This window comes from Hemicordylus capensis, chromosome 4 (genome assembly GCF_027244095.1).
Source record: "Hemicordylus capensis ecotype Gifberg chromosome 4, rHemCap1.1.pri, whole genome shotgun sequence".
Taxonomy (NCBI): domain Eukaryota; kingdom Metazoa; phylum Chordata; class Lepidosauria; order Squamata; family Cordylidae; genus Hemicordylus; species Hemicordylus capensis.
The window spans coordinates 73776296-73792023 of record NC_069660.1 but is presented as its reverse complement, the minus strand read 5'-3'; the positions used below and the strand labels follow the sequence as shown (position 1 = coordinate 73792023).

Below are 15728 nucleotides of genomic sequence, written 5' to 3'. Positions count from 1 at the left end.
TTGAGCGCCATTTTGGAGGCCTGTTTTTCTCATAGGATCCAATGGGGGTTTGGGAAAAATTAAAAATTAGTTAAGTTGCTTGCTTGTCCATTACTTTTGTGGGTTGTGTGGGAGGTAGCACCCATCATGCCCTACCACACAACTCATTTTCGTGTCCCTAGGAGCTACCCATGGGGAACAATGGGTGTTTCTAGTTGCTTCATTGGAACAGCCGGTTTGACTGCTGTTTCAATCAAAACTTTTCAGCCACTTTGTTTCATTTCAAACTTGAAACAAAATGCAAAATCCATTCCGTGCACATCCCTAATGCATTCTTTATGTACTGGTATCCAAAGCTGCTACTACCTGCCCCTCTTTGGAAGTGACACTGCCTATAACAATGTTTTACATATATCTCACACACGTATAGATTTAACACTAGACTTAATACAGACAAATTATTATCTTTATTAGAGATGACTGTCAGAGAGCTTGATTCTTACACATCTGTTAAGCTGCATTTGTTCCCTCTTGGAGGAAATCTAGTGTCCCATAGGCCTGGAATAATCTTATCACTGCAATAATGCAAAAATGTTCACAGATTTAGTCTTTGTGGCCCAAGATTTCAGATTACATAAGCTTATTCTTATTGGACACAGCTTGAATATGATGCACCTGAGATGGCTTTAAAAAAAGATGAAGACATCACATTTCAAACAAGTGTCCCGCCCCCCCCCAACACACACTCACACCACTACCACCTATAAGTTCTCCATCCCTTTTGGGGTTCCTCTCCCACTACTACTTCAGTGAAAGAGAATTTTTTTATATTTTGAGTTGGGGATCTGTCCTCGTGACTTCAGTCGTCTGACCGCCTCTCGCATGTGTTTGGGCTGCAGTGGTGGGGATTCTCCCCACTTTTCACATACATCGAGTGCTGGAACAAAAACACAAGAAAGCCTTTCATATTAGTATGCCAATTCAGTACAAACAAGAGCAAGACACACAGGAAGGGCAATAAAATCTACCCCTTTCCTACAAACATTTCCCTTTTAAGTTCAAGACAGATGAACTGTATGCATCTGCATTCCTTGATGTCCTAACTATTTCAGCAGGCAAGTCATAAGCTATTTGCTGACATCTGGACCAATGATATATGCATGCTTCGAACAGCAGTGTGCATGCAGCACTAACCCCTGTACTTGCAAAGCATAAGTACTTTTGGACAAGAACATATGTTGGCGCTTTCCCAATGCTCCAGAAGCACTCCATTATAACAGAAACATGTAGTGTTTCTGTTGCTGAACCGCAGGTCCAGAGTGTGAGGAAAGCTCCAAAATACTTAATCTAGTGCAAGAGCAGCCACACATCAGAAGGACAGTGACTAGCACTGCATGTGCCCTACATGGGCGCACACATACATGGTTTGTCATGATGTCAGCCAGTACAAGGTGCCCCTACTTATATATACTCTATTATTTAAGTATATCACTTACACGCACTGGAGAAGCAAAAAGGCAAAAACAAGTTACCTACTTTTTCTTAGCTAAGCAACCAAAAATAAAACCAACTCTGCATTGTAACATCCATGGCATTTCCATTGCTAATACAAAACAAGAATAAGAGAATGCCTGAAAATATTCCTGAACACCTTTAGCTGTGTTATTTCTCAAGGAAAATGGTACAGTGCAGGTAGGTGAATTCTATTTATTATCTGAGATGGCAACAGACACCAACCATACTGCACTATTCGTTAGTTATATAAACACAATACTAATGAATTGTGATATTTTAAGAGTAGATGATTGCATAAAACTTGTTTAACTACATGCTGCATTTCCGAGAGCTGAATAATAAATAGTTAACACACAAATGTGACTAGTACTGTCAAGTTACCAAAATGAAGTTCAGAGCGCAAGTGGCATGAACAGATCATTTTTAAAAAACCACCCCTATTTCTGCTGCAATAGAGGAAGGCCCAAAGCATCATAATTATCACAATAAAAATTAGAAACAAAACTGGAGACAGCAAATAGATTTACAAAACAGTGCCACAAGGAATCAAATTAAACACGCAGCAGGCCAAAGGCTTGTTAGAAGGGAAAACATATATTTCACTTCCTACAAAGTAAAAAGATGGCCATACAGATCTCCCAGAACAGGAAGTTTTGCAATCTAGGTGCAGCCACAAACAAGGCCCTATCATATAAACTGAACTTCAGATGACGGCAGGATATTACCTCAGGAAATCAAACAGGGTCATGAGGGGGAAAGTAGCCCTTTAGATTCTGATGCTAAGTCACTTAGGGCTTTAAAGGCAATGACCAACACTTTGTTGAGCTCAGAAACAGAAGCTAGCAAAGCTGGTACAGAAGAAGAGTCTGTGTGTGTGTCTCACAAAAGAAAAAGACATTTATTAGTGCCACCTTCCATCCTAATTTCACATTGTTATATCAATAAGCTAAGAGTGCAGTAGGACTGTCCAATTCAGAATTTTTCCTGGCACTTACCTTCTTCTACTACTTCTCCAACAAAGACTTTGGAAATTCCTGACATGGCAATAACCACGTTCTGAGAAACAGAGGTTCCAGTAATTGATTGTATCAGCTGAAGGAGGAAAGAGAGAGAATTCAGGAGAATTCACCTTTGGACTGAAGATGCAAGTTCTTAGTGCTCTCACATCCTGATTACTGCTTCTCAATAATAATTACGTTAATAGCAGCAAAGGCCTCCACACGTTATGGCCGACAAGCTGAAAATTTATAGGCTATTCTATGAAGATACTCCGGCACCTATTATTTTGACATTCATATATCATAAAGATACCTTCCAACAAACTGATATGCGTTTTAAATTAATTAGGAGCAGAACCTTACCCGTTTAATAGCAGCCTTAGGGAAAGCTGAGCGGCGATACATCTCGTAACGATTTAGCTGTTCTTCAGAAAAAGAAGAAACAAGTATTCTACAAAAACAAGGATTATACCAAAGGTTCAGGAACATCACTTTAACATCAAAACGCTTCTATAACTACAAAAATGCCTGGCTTTTAAAGCCAACAAGTGCAGAAAGACAGTATGATGCTTCATCTGATATATAACAAACGTCTAAGGGAGAGGAGTGCCGATAACGAACTATTTTAGGATAGTAAGTATTTATTTGATGCAGACCTGATTTGGAACATTCACCCCAATGAGAACAATGGCAGGGAAAATAAAATTAGCGGCATCACTTCTTAAACATACACTAGCATAAATGCAACCTATAGTACTTGGTCTAGTATCTGACAGAAAACAATGATAATCAATTATCAAGTTAGAAAGTTCCGGAAAAGCCATTTAGCACAAATAGAAGCTATATGCCATATAGACTGAAACAATACTCACTGCATTTTTTGAATTTCATCTTCATCTACTTTATGCTTTTTTTCTTTCTTCTCCTTGATCTCTATTTTTATTTTCTTGGCTGCACAAGACTGTGATGTAGATTCTTCTATTTCTCCTGAGATCAACTCAGAAACTTCCTTGCTTATAATCTAGTAAGAAAACAATCTTTAGGCTCTATGACTATTACACTTCTGAAATATCCCACCATAATTACTAGTAAAGACACCAAAGATATTTTAAGATTAGTCCCACTGTTTCTATATCATCATACACATGTCCTAGTTTGCATGTTTTAGTTTTATTTTGTTTAATTAAGTGTAAAGAAATAAGTATTGCAACATTATTTAACAGTTGTTTATACTGTACAAAAATTCCTCACTGGACATGTCCATTTCCAGCACTGGATACTCACTATCCATGACCATCACACAGTTTGTGTGTGTGGGAGAAAAATGGTGAAGATATATCCTTCAGCATTTTGCACATGAAAAAACAGAGTCATCTGTGTACCTGTCACACCCCTATTCCTTTACCAAGGATTACTACACATTGCTAAAAAGCTTTTAACTCTATTCATGTAATGTTCAATGCACTATAATCAATATACAGTGTACATGTCTACAATTATTCACACATTATGTTCAACACATATACAGTAGTAACCTTCCTATCTATGCCCTACACTTGGTGGCAGCTTGTACGCAGGTTCACTTGTAAAATCAACTCATGTACAGTCATTCACACAAGAATATATTCAGACATCTGTAGGCACATCCAGCATAATATCTGAATAAGCCTTCTCTGTGCCCGTTGTACACTGTAATCCATTTACTCTGCAATACTGCCTAGCATTGTCTTTGGAAGGATGGTATCTGAATAAAGTGACATTAAGATTTCCTTAAAAAACACTGACCGAAATCCAGACCGAATGTTGTGTCAATGCAGGAAAAAGGATGCTAGCCACAGCAATAGCATCCCCACTTCAGAAGTGTGGGTGCTTGCACGGGAAGGGAGGACTTTTGCACTTCACCACCACCCCAGAAGCACTCTTTACAACTCAAATATGTCCCTGAGAATCATGCAGCCTTTAGAGATGTATTTCTGGGTTTCAAAGAGAACTTGCAGGGCAAGGAGAGATATGTAAAAAATTTCCCCTGCACAAGCATCCACACTTCGGAAACAGGGATGCTGCCACTGTGGCCAGACAACCTTTCACTGCACAGATATCGTGTTAATTAGGATTCAGCTACCTTACACCAAATGTTAGTTATTGGAAAATTTATCACACCTTTCCACTACCGGACAAAACTGCTCAAAGTTGCTTGCACAGTGAAAACAACACAATAAGGATACAAATCTACAGCCAAGACAAACCACAGAGCAGCATATAAGACAACCACTGAAGTACCAGAGCAACCAAAAATGGTTTCCTCAAGCAGCAAACCAGAACTCTTGTAAAGGTCTTTGGTTGAAAGCGAAACACTGGTAAAGAAAGAGTACAGGACAGGGTGCTCCACATTCCTAATGCTAAAACAGGAAAAAAATCTCAAGCATCACCACCAGTTACTTCAGGTGGTGGAGAGAGCAGTATAAAAGCCTCACCAAGTGATCTTACAGTAGGGATGTGCTCTTTGAGGAGGCACTGAAATGATTCAGCTCCCCGTAGCCAAAATGTTCCGGAAAGGGGTGAGGAGTTGCTTTAAAAGGAGATAGGCAGGTTGTACCTGCCCCACTGGAAGCCTCCGCCACCCCAAGCCGACCCAGTGCAGCACTGTTCTATAGGTACTATACATCCCTGTGAAAGTGGCAGCCTGTCTGCTTTAAACCGCCCCGCCATGGCGATGGGATGCTTCCCCCAGCATCCCTTGTGCAGTGTTGGCACACAAATGGTGTCAAGGTCTGCGCCGATGCCACGTGAGGGATGCAGGGTGGAGCATCCCGTCGGCGGGGCGGGGCCACTTTCACAGGGATGCTTTTCTGAGAACAGCGCTGCAGTGGGGCAGCAGCGGAGCAGCAGCAGCTTCCAGGAGAAGCAGGTAGGACCTGCCCACTTCCTCTTAAAGGAACCCCTCACCACCCTTTGGATGGTGCCAAAATGAATCAGTGCACATCTCTGACAGACCTATAGTGTTGGGGGAAGGGAGTCCTTTAGGTATCAAGGCTGTGTACCAAAAGCCAGTGCATTTTATTTTATTGTTAAATTTGTATACTGCCTTTAAAACAACCTCAATCCCATTCACACAGAAAATTAAAACAAGACTATTAAAATTACACAATTCAAATATTAAGCTAGAATATAAAAACATAGATCTGACTAAAAAGATGTAAAATACAAGCACAATGTAACCATACAAAATACAAAGCAGTAGCTGTGGAGACAATAATATAAAAGCCTTAGTAAAAAACCAAGATTTCACACACTTTCTAAAAACTGTGATGGAGACCAAGGAGCAAATGGCCACCTTGAGAACATTCCAGAGTCTGGGGCCAGCAACATTTAAGACAGAAATGAAATAGCAGGCTTCTGAAACCCAGCAAAAGTTTAATTCCTCACAAGGAGGAGAACTGATATTGTGGCAAAGTGTGCCGTCAACTCCTGGTGACCACAGAGCCCTGTGGTGATGATGCCTTTCTATATTGCTGCTGCCCTAAATAGGTGTTTCCCATAGTCTGGGAAACATACCAGCGGGGATTCAAACCAGCAACCTCTGGCTTGCTAGTCAAGTCATTTCCAACTGTGCCATTAGGTGGCTGGTATTGTAGTAAAGGTAAAGTGTGCTGTCAGCAAACATGAATTGTCTTCTTTGCTAAACAGGGTCCACCCTAGTTTGAATTTGAATGGGATACTACATGTGAGCCCTTTAGCCTATTCCCCTTAGGGGACAGGCTGCTCTAGGAACTGCATGGATGCAGGCAAAAGGTTCCAAGTTCTCTCCTGGTATCTCTAGTTAGGGCTGGGAGAGACTCCTGCCTGCAACTATGGAGAAGCCCCTGCTAGTCTGTGTAGACAATACTGAGCTAGATGGACCAACGGTCTGACTCAGTATATAGCGACTTCCTATGTCCAATGTATCTGGTTATACTTGCTGCAGAATCGCTACAAGTCCAAAGGCAGCAACATTTTGTACTTGGATAGAAAGTTTTTGTTTGTTTATTTGTCTGTTTGTTTTTTGGGGGGGGATGGAAATCTAGCTGTGAACGCATCTTTTGTGCATACACGTGTAAATACACAGTCACGTGAACACAAATTCACCCAACTGAGATTTAGTTTCCAGGGACCCAGGACAGTGCCGCGTGTATGCAAGCTAGCCGAAATTTTAAGAGACAAAGAAGAGATTTAAAAGAAACTAGTGACTGTCTCTGGGAAAGCGGCTTTGTGCCCCTTCCGAATCGAAACTCGGCACCCGCCCAGCCTCGACTCTAAGCAAGACAAGCACAGAGCGAGACACAGCCGAGTTGCATCGAAAAAAGGGACGAGAAGCGCATGGGGGAAACTCAACGCGTCGCTTCCTTCTTCCCTACCTCTCCACCCTGCACCTCCTCCTTAGCGTCGCCAGGCTCTTTCTCCAGCCTTTCAGCAACTTCAACCGCCGCAGTAGAGGACTCCGCGGGAGGAGAGTGGGAAGAAGCAGCCGATGGCAGAGCAAGATCTTCCCGGCGAGACTCCACCGGCTCAGCCATCCTACCGGGAGTTGACTCTGTCGGCCTCTGATGACGTCACCAGGGCGACCCTGTCCCGGCCGCCAGTTTCCAGGACAACGCGACACGCCCAAGCAGGGAGGCGGAGAGAAAAAGGTGATGGTGATGAATTGGACAAGGAATTCTGCCAGAGGGGTAGCGGTGATCGTCTGTCGCAGCAACTCTAAAAAGAAAGACTCTGTTTTGAATGGCGAGCGACGCACGGAGCGCCGGCACTTTACAAAGGTGCCTTTCAGTGTCTGAGCTGATGTTTATTGTAAATCAACCTGAATATTAACATGGATGAGAGGCTCGTTTAAGATGTATTACGGCTACTGCTGCTACAACAACAAATATTTCTATACCGCTTTTCGACAAAACTTTCCAAAGTGGTTTACATAGATAAATAATAAATAAAGATGGATCCCTGTCCCCAAAGGGCTCACAGTCTAAAAAGAAACACAAGATAGGCACCAGGAACAGTCACTGGAGGGGGTGGATACGGCCAGTTGCTCTCCGCCTGCTAAATAAGAGAAACAGAGAAAAGAGAAACAGCACTGTAAAAAGGTGCATCTTTGTCCAGTTAGCAGGGGCTATGTACATTTCTTTTTCTTTTAATTAACCAGCAGCATATACATGTTGTGGACATGCTTGTGATTCTTTTTTGAGGTCGATACTGACAAATGCTGAGACCATAAAGATTGCTGAGTACCAAGGAGACACGCCTTTTATCTAAACTTAGAGGTCCCCCACGCCAGACCTTGGAAACAATGCAAACCCAAACCAGCCTCGTTTTAGGAAAAGAAAGAAAGAAAATAGGATGGCGTGTTTTCTCTGCATTGATTTCTGTAGGGCAGGAATTCTCAAACTCGGGTCCCCAGCTGTTGTTGGACTACAGCTTTAATTGGGGTGCAGATAAGGAAGGTTTGAGTAGCAACTCCTCACTTAATTTTGGGGGGTGGATGGGGACGAATTGGAAAGACGTGTTTGCGGAGGAGATATGAGTTTTAAGATTTGGCGGGGGGGAGTTTAGTAAAACTAGGGGGGACCCCTCAGATGAAAGGCTTCAGGGGGGGATCTACACCCCAGACTCCTTTCTTCCCTAGCCACAATAGCCAAAGGGTGTTGTAATCCAACAACATCTGGGGACCTAAGTTTGAGAACCCCCCGCTGTAGGGAATTAATTTACAACAAGTGATCATGAAATGAGGGGAGGGGGCAGCAGGAGGGTGGTTTGTATTTGCCACTACAGAAAGAAACTATTAAAGCAATCTGGACTAACTTGGTTAACTACTCTTCAAAGTTGTTTTTGTTTTTACATAAACAACACAATGGGCCTCTCCCTTTCCTCTTTTATAGAATTATACAGATTATGTTTACTTGCTGAGGATTGAGGAAGATTGACTAGTGCTTGTCTCATATCCCCGCTATAGAAATTCTGTAACACTGTTATCTGAGAAACACTGGGTGTTCACTGCACGTTCAAGCAATCAGCAAATAAATACTACTTTGGAGAAATATTTGCTCTAAAAACTGGGGGCAGTAAATGGGTAAGAACCTAATAATGAAACATTCCAGAGAGGTAGATAAACATTCCAGAGCTGAAAAGATAATACTTTCAGGTATGTAGATGCTTCAGGCAGGAGTATAGGAAAGGTGAAATAAGGAATAAACCTGTATGTACCCCCATTTGTAAGTAATAACATCACAGTTGGTTAATAGAAAAATACATCAAATCAGTTATTTGGGAAAAGGTGTCTCATGGCATATTTAATAGTCTATACTAGATAATAGAAATAAATAGAAATTCAGGACACAAACCCTTATTTTTTTACTTTTTTCAATTTATTGACTGCACAGTGTTAGGAATGTGACTTGTTATATTATTTAAGGCTGCAACTGGGAGATGGGAGATGGGAGTCCATCCCTTTTATTACAATGAGAATACCTGAGTAAACATGCAGAAGACTGAGCTGTAAGTAATATTTGCTGTGTTGACCCATTTATTTATCTTTATAATTAATTCTTGAAAACGTGCCCGTGGGGATGTGTCCCAGCACCCAGCGGAATGGCTGGGTGGTGGGAGCTCACACACGGCAGGAGGCCATTGAGCTGCTGCCGGGGGAAATGGTGGCAGCTGAGGCGAGGAGGCAGCGAGGGCAGCCCCAGCAGCGGTAAGGTGGCGGTGGCAGGCTTGCCGGGGTCAGGAGGCGGCTGGGCCGCCAGGAAGAGGAGGCAGCAGCCGGAGGGAACGGAGAAGCCAGCAGGAGAAACTGTTGGTGGTGGTGGGGAGAGAAGGGGCCGGCCGGGCATCAGAAACGCCTGCCAGAAGAAGGAAGAAGGGGCTGAAGGGGGGGGGAGAGTCAAACTAGGGGCGCAGACGCTATGCGTCCAGTCAGCTATTTTTTATTTATTATTTATTTTACATTTATATCCTGCTCTTCCTCCAAGGAGCCCAGAGCGGTGTACTTTATTTATTTATTATTATTATTATTATTATTATTATTATTATTATTATTAACAACATTTTATATCATGGGATTGTTTATGCTCACAAAAGGGATTGGATTAACAAAATGGGAATCTGCTAATAAAGGATAAATTAACACAGCATAGCAGATCCATAAAGGCAGGAAGATAGTATAGAACAGTTCATGGAAGACTGGTAACCAGTTGTTAGTTGATTGATTGATTAAATGCCATCAAGTCGGTGTCGATCACATGGACAGATTCTCTCCAGGATGATCTGCCTTCAACTTGGCCTTTAAGGTCTCTCAGTGCTGCATTTATTGCTGTCGTAATTGAGTCCATCCACCTTGCTGCTGATCATCCTCTTCTTCTCTTTCCTTGAACTTTCCCAGCATAATGTGTCCAAAGTACGATAGTCTGAGCAAATGGGTAAGGTCATTTGTGCCTCGAAAAGTCTGGATTAATTTGTTCTATAATCAATTTGTTTGATTATAGTCTGGATTAATTTGGTTCTATAATCAATTGTTTTGTTTTCCTGGCTGTCCATGGTATCCTCAAACGTCTTCTCCGGCACCAAAGTTCAAAAGCTTCAATACTTTTTCTATCTTGCTTCTTCAAAGTCCAGCTTTCCCAACCACAGAGTGTCTGAACTATTCTAATCTTTGTAGGTATAGACAGTTCACAGCATCTATTTATTTATTTATCCTTAAATATCCTTTCCAAGGCCTTCGTTGCAACCCTACCAAGTGCTTGTCTGCAGCGTATTTTTTGACTGCTGGATCCTTTGACTGCTAAGTTTTCTCAGGAGTCTTTGACAAAGCTTTCGACAAAGTTCTTCATCAAAGACTCCTGAGAAAACTTAGCAGTCATGGGATCAGGGGACAAGTATATGTGTGGATTGCTAACTGGTTGAAGGACAGGAAACAGAGGGTAGGGATAAATGGAGAATTTTCACAATGGAGAGAACAGCTTTTGGTGTATGAACCAGAGTGGATTTGATTTAAATCAAACTGATTTAAATCACGATTTAAATCATGATTTAAATCACTAGCAGGGTGGATAAAAATAAAAAAAATCTGATTTAAATAAAAAAATCCGATTTAAATCAAAAAAATCTGATTTTTTAAATTTAAATCAGATTTTTTGATTTAAATCGGATTTTTTTGATTTTTATCCACCCTGCTAGTGATTTAAATCGTGATTTAAATCAGTTTGATTTAAATCAAATCCACCCTGGTATGAACCATGAGACATAATCCCAATAGAAATTAACACAAGGTGCATTAACTTAGTGACCCATCAGAGACAGAGTTTAAGAGTTCAACATTTCTCCAGCCAGAATGACCAGGCACATCCCAATCAGATTTCAATGAGGTCTCTTTAGATTTCAATGGGGTCAACATATCTCAATGCAGGGGGAGTGGTAATAATTCAGTAAAGACCAGAATAAAATACATTTAATCTGGAGATGAGCAGTATTTTTAGAGAGATGAGAGGAAAACCATCATTGCTTGTGGTATAACATAGCTTCCCTCAACCTGCCCCACTATTGATTCTTGCTTAGGAACATAGGAACCTGCCATATACTGAGTCAGACCATTGGTCTATCTAGCTCAGTATTGTCTTCACTGACTGGCAGTGGCTTCTCCAAGGCTGCAACTTAACATGTGTTGCAAGCTTACCTATTGCTTCAAAAATCTGCAAGAGCTGTTTGGCCACAAACTGTAACATAAAGTGTGCCAGCGAGTCAGTGTTAATTCCTGGCGACCACAGAGCCCTGTGGTTGTCAAAAAAGAACAAAATGTGCATGATGGGCAATGATGGGCAAAAATAGCTCTATCATACCAACTTCATCCCTTTTAAAAATAGTCTGTCTCCAGCAGCAAATATAAGATTGAAAACAAACAAACCCTCAGTGTATTTTAAGAGTGTACACTGAGATCTATTCTTTATATTGCATAAGAACTATAGGAATTATATTACTACGGGGACCTAATGTAACTCACTTTAGGTGCATGGTGGAGGAGAGGATCATGTGCCTTCTTCAATCCTATGCACACTTTCTTGTGAGTCCCATTTAACACATGCACAGGATTGCATTCCGTGTGTCTGAACTGGGACATGGGTATGTAGTCTGAAACTCAGTGGGAGCTACTGCTTCCCTATCCTCCTTCAATTACATACCTTACAACAGCCAGATTAACGCACGCACCACCAACCAGTACACATTGTTACTGGTGCTGACCATATACAGTACTTTACATTTCATGCTGCATGAATGTAAGAAGTCCACTTTTCCTAGAGTAAATATTCAGGGGATTCCATGTATGGCAATAGTCTAATGGGAGATTGGGAAAGTGGGAGGTTGGAAACAGAGAAGAAAGAGGGTGGATAAAGGCAAAGTAAGCTGCCTTACTTTTGGTCCATCTAGTCCAGTGTTGACAGACAGCAACTCCCTATTGATGTCTCAGGCAGGCTTTATCCATTCCTACCACCTGATGGTGCAGCAGGAAAGCAACCAGCCTAGAAAGCAGGAGGCTGTTGATTTGAATCCCCAGTGGTGTGTTTCCCAGAATATGGGGAAGAATATGGGAAACTCCTATATCGGGCAACAGCGATATAGGAAGGTGCTGAAAAGCATCTTCTCATACTGCATGGGAGAAGGCAATGGTAAACCACTCCTGTTTCTACCAAGGAAACCACATGGCTCTGTGGTCGTCAGAAGTCAACACTGACTCAATGGCACAATATTTTCTCTTTCTCTCTTTTCTTTCTCACCTGTGGCCTTTAACTAGAGACATCAGAAAGGGAGCTTTGACCATACAAGTCCTGCTCTGGATTTTTAAAAAGCCTATGCTTTGGTTACTATAATATTGCAAACCACCCCCGCAACAAAAACAAAACAAAAAACCTAAAACAAGTTGTTCTAGTATGAACTAATCAGCCTACTTTCCTTTCACTGTCTCTACAACTGGACTAAATTTGGTTCAAATCGAGGTTCACAAGTTAGATCTCTTGCACCTCAAATGTTCATGCACCCACCATCTTGGATTGGGGTGGATGATATTATTGCAGACTACACCACTGAGGTGTCTCTGTGTGTTACATACTACAACTGTAATAAATTTGGTTCAGATTGGTTAGATAGTCTTCAAGTTAGTGCACTTGTGCCTCAAAAGTTCATACGTCCACCATCTTGGATTGGGGTGGATGACATCATCACAAACCACACCATTGGGACATCTCTATTTGTCCATACAGCTAAAGCAAATTTGGTTCAAATCAGTTAGACTGTCCACAAGTTAGTGCACTTGCGCCTCAAAAGTTAATGTTTCCGCCATCTTGGATCAGGGTGGATGACATTATCACAAACTATGCCGTTGAGGTGTCCCTGTGTGTCACTCACTACAACTGTATCTAATTTGGTTTAAATCAGTTAGGCAGTCTACAAATTAGCCCACATGTGCCTCAGATGTTCATGTGGCTGCCATCTTGAACTGGAGTGGATGACATCATCACATACCATGCCATTTAGGCATCCCTATGTGTCTCTTAGGGGTGTGCACGGAACCGCCAACTGCGGCCCGGCACTGGGGTGGGGGGGTGCCTTTAAGAGCGGCAGGAGGGTTTACTTACCCCTCCCGCCGCTTTCCTGCTCTTTCGCTGTAATCCTATGTGTAATTGGGGCGGCAGGATACCTCCCTGCCACCCCTTCCCCGACGTTGCTGGGAAAACTCCCAGCAGTCCTTTGTGCACGCACAACGTTGGGGAAGGGGCGGCAGGGAGGTATCCTGCTGCCCCAGTTACACATAGGATTACGGCGAAAGAGCGGGAAAGCGGCGGGAGGGGTAAGTAAACCCTCCCGCCGCTCTTAAAGGTACTCCCCCACCCGAACCGGACCACCCAGGTCCGGACCAGTCTGGAGGCTATTTCAATGGCCTCTGGACCAGTCCGGGCCCATCCCTAGTGTCTCTGCAGCTGTAGCAGATTTGGTTCAAATTGGTTAGGCAGTTCACAAGCCCACTTGCGCCTCAAAGGTTTATGCGTCCGCTATCTTGGATTGGGGCAGATCATATTTGGTTCATATTGGTCCAGGCATTGTGAAGTTGATAGTGGGAGGACACACACACAGACACACACACACAGAGAATGCCGGGTGATCTCATAAGCCTACTGGAAAGTAGGCTAAAAACACTGCAGTATTTGCCAATGTGTTTTCTTAATTTTGCATTTGATCCCAAATACAGACATTATTATGGGAAACACCTATATTGGGCAGCAGCGATATAAGAAGATGCTGAAAGGCATCATCTCATACTGTGTGGGAAGAGGCAATAGTAAACCTATCATGTATTCTACCAAAGACAACCACAGGGCTCTATGGTTGCCAGCTGAAACCAACTCGATGGCACACTTTACCTTACAGACATTATTTAAAACATTATTGCCCATCTTGTACACTATGGTTTTGTTCTTCTTCTGAGACTTACTTTGTTCTTCTACCATTTTTAGTGGTAAGAGCACGTATACGTGTTTGGAAAGTGTTTAAAAATGAGGTGGTGTTTTTGTCCCTGTGAGCAGCTATTTATGGAAATAGGGGAATGGCTATGTTGGGGAAATTGTCAAAGCAACAAACCTTCACCAACGTTTTATTTATTTATTTAAAATATTTATATTCAATACTGCTTGGAGTGGTATAAAACAATATAAATTAGCAAAATGAGTAAAATCACTAAAAACAAGACCCAATTCAGAGCAGCTTATTTATTTTCCTGAGGATTTTATCTCCCCATCAGTCTAGGATTAAATACACGAGAGAACCAGAGCAGTACCAGACCAGACCAGAGGGACTCTAAAGGTTGCTTCACACGTTACAAAAGTCCTATATGGAAAGGAGGATTTGGAGAGAAATCATACATAGATCATGATACGTTTCAACTAAAGGCGAGGTTTTACCTGGATTTTGGAGAAATGAAAACTGTGCTCACTTGCAGCATTCTAGCAGTATGTGTACATGCAGCAAAATACCTATGCTAACCATTTAAACACATAGATTTCCCTACCAATTCCTGCTTGAGAAACCATCCAATAACATGTGAAGCAACCCTCAAGCGTTCTCCGACCGAAGATTCTGAACCTCTTTCTCCTTAATGGGTAGAGATAACATTTGCTTTTCCCTTGAGGGTGGGAAGCACAATGCGAAATTTCTCATTTGCTTGGAAGAATCTTATGCGGAGCTAGAGTGATTAGAGACCCCTAACATCTTTGCGGATGGGCAGAAGCGACGGAGAAATTCTACTGTACATGACTGGCTGCTGAGGCGGCGCGGGCAAAAAGCACTCACTTCACCTTGCCTTACCTCATCCTCTGAGGCGACACGCTCTGAATGAAAGGGAATTGTTTGCCGCCTGCCTGCGGGTAAAGGCTGGACTCCCCCACTCCGCACTGCCGCCTTGCCTTTCTTAGCGGGTGGAGGAGGCAGTGTCGGCTCCGCTAGGGGGTGCGGTCTTCTTGTCTCCGCCCCGGAAGGACGCGCCGGCCCGGCTGAGGCAGCGGCGGCGGCTGAAGACCAGCAGTAGGGGCGGGGGTTGGCTTCCCGGGCCCGGGCCGGGCCATGGGGAAGGAGCAGGAGCTGCTGGAGGCCGCTCGCACCGGGAACCTACCCGCCGTGGAGAAGCTGCTGTCGGGCAAGCGCCTCAGCTCGGGCTTCGGGTCCGGTGGCGGCTCCGGGTCCTCGGGGGGCGGCGGCGGCGGCAGCAGCAGCGGGGGCGGCGGCGGCGGGGGGCACCCGCTCTCCAGTCTTCTCAGGTAGGTGTCCTTCTCCAGGGGTGTGGCTCGGGGGGCTGTAGGCTTCGGCGGCGCCCTTGCCGAGACTGGCTGAGGGAGCCTGGGGCGGGGTGTGTTGCCACTAGGTGGCCGGGGGTGTGTCTCGGTGGCTGGGGAATGCCTTGAGGTGTGGTTGTCCGTGGGCAGCAGAATCCCCGCCTTCCAAAGGCTCCCGGGCACCAGGCGGGGGAGCAGCCGGGCGGTGTGTTTGGGCTTCAGTGCCTGGAATACGCGACGCCTGGCTGTCTCCAAGCCCGTGGCGTGACTTGACTCCTCGCAGGAAAGTCCGGCTCGAGGGTTCAAAGGAGATCATGGCTCTGGGCTTGTGGGGCTGGGGCCGCGAAACTGACACGGCTGTTCTTGAGGCTTCCGGGTTCCTTGGAGAAAAGGG

At 43.7% G+C, this 15728-nt stretch overlaps 2 protein-coding genes across 16 annotated transcripts in view; one reads left to right on the top strand and one right to left on the bottom strand.

Moving 5' to 3' along the window:
- Window positions 1-427: 427 nt before the first annotated feature.
- TAF11 (TATA-box binding protein associated factor 11) lies at window positions 428-14996 on the bottom strand. The gene is made up of 6 exons (XM_053246255.1): window positions 14871-14996; window positions 6887-7226; window positions 3365-3513; window positions 2856-2943; window positions 2490-2586; window positions 428-916 (listed from the first exon to the last, which is right to left on the bottom strand). The coding sequence occupies exons 2-6, from the start codon at window positions 7043-7045 to the stop codon at window positions 786-788; spliced, it is 624 nt and encodes a 207-aa protein (XP_053102230.1). The 5' UTR covers window positions 7046-7226; window positions 14871-14996; the 3' UTR covers window positions 428-785.
- ANKS1A (ankyrin repeat and sterile alpha motif domain containing 1A) overlaps window positions 14726-15728 on the top strand; it is a 245708-nt gene continuing 244705 nt past the window's right edge. For 7 of the 15 annotated variants that reach the window (XR_008306214.1, XR_008306212.1, XR_008306213.1 and 4 more), the window contains exon 1: window positions 14752-15319. Coding sequence is in view for 12 of the 15 variants with exons in the window: in XM_053246238.1 (XP_053102213.1) it covers window positions 15126-15319 (194 nt within the window). In the remaining 3 variants the exon portion in view is untranslated. Of the gene's footprint in view, window positions 15320-15728 lie in introns of all 15 variants that reach the window. The other 8 variants (XM_053246241.1, XM_053246240.1, XM_053246237.1 and 5 more) reach the window with 4 other exon arrangements.

What these genes read in the sequence shown, in the direction of transcription:
- TAF11 (XM_053246255.1), bottom strand. Translation starts at nt 7,045, where the DNA reads ATGGCTGAGCCGGTGGAGTCTCGCCGGGAAGATCTTGCTCTGCCATCG. An exon ending in AGGAGGTGCAGGGTGGAGAG is followed by an intron (nt 3,514 to 6,886) that starts GTAGGGAAGAAG and finishes TTTTCTTACTAG; the next exon opens with ATTATAAGCAAGGAAGTTTC. An exon ending in CTAAGGCTGCTATTAAACGG is followed by an intron (nt 2,587 to 2,855) that starts GTAAGGTTCTGC and finishes TTCCTCCTTCAG; the next exon opens with CTGATACAATCAATTACTGG.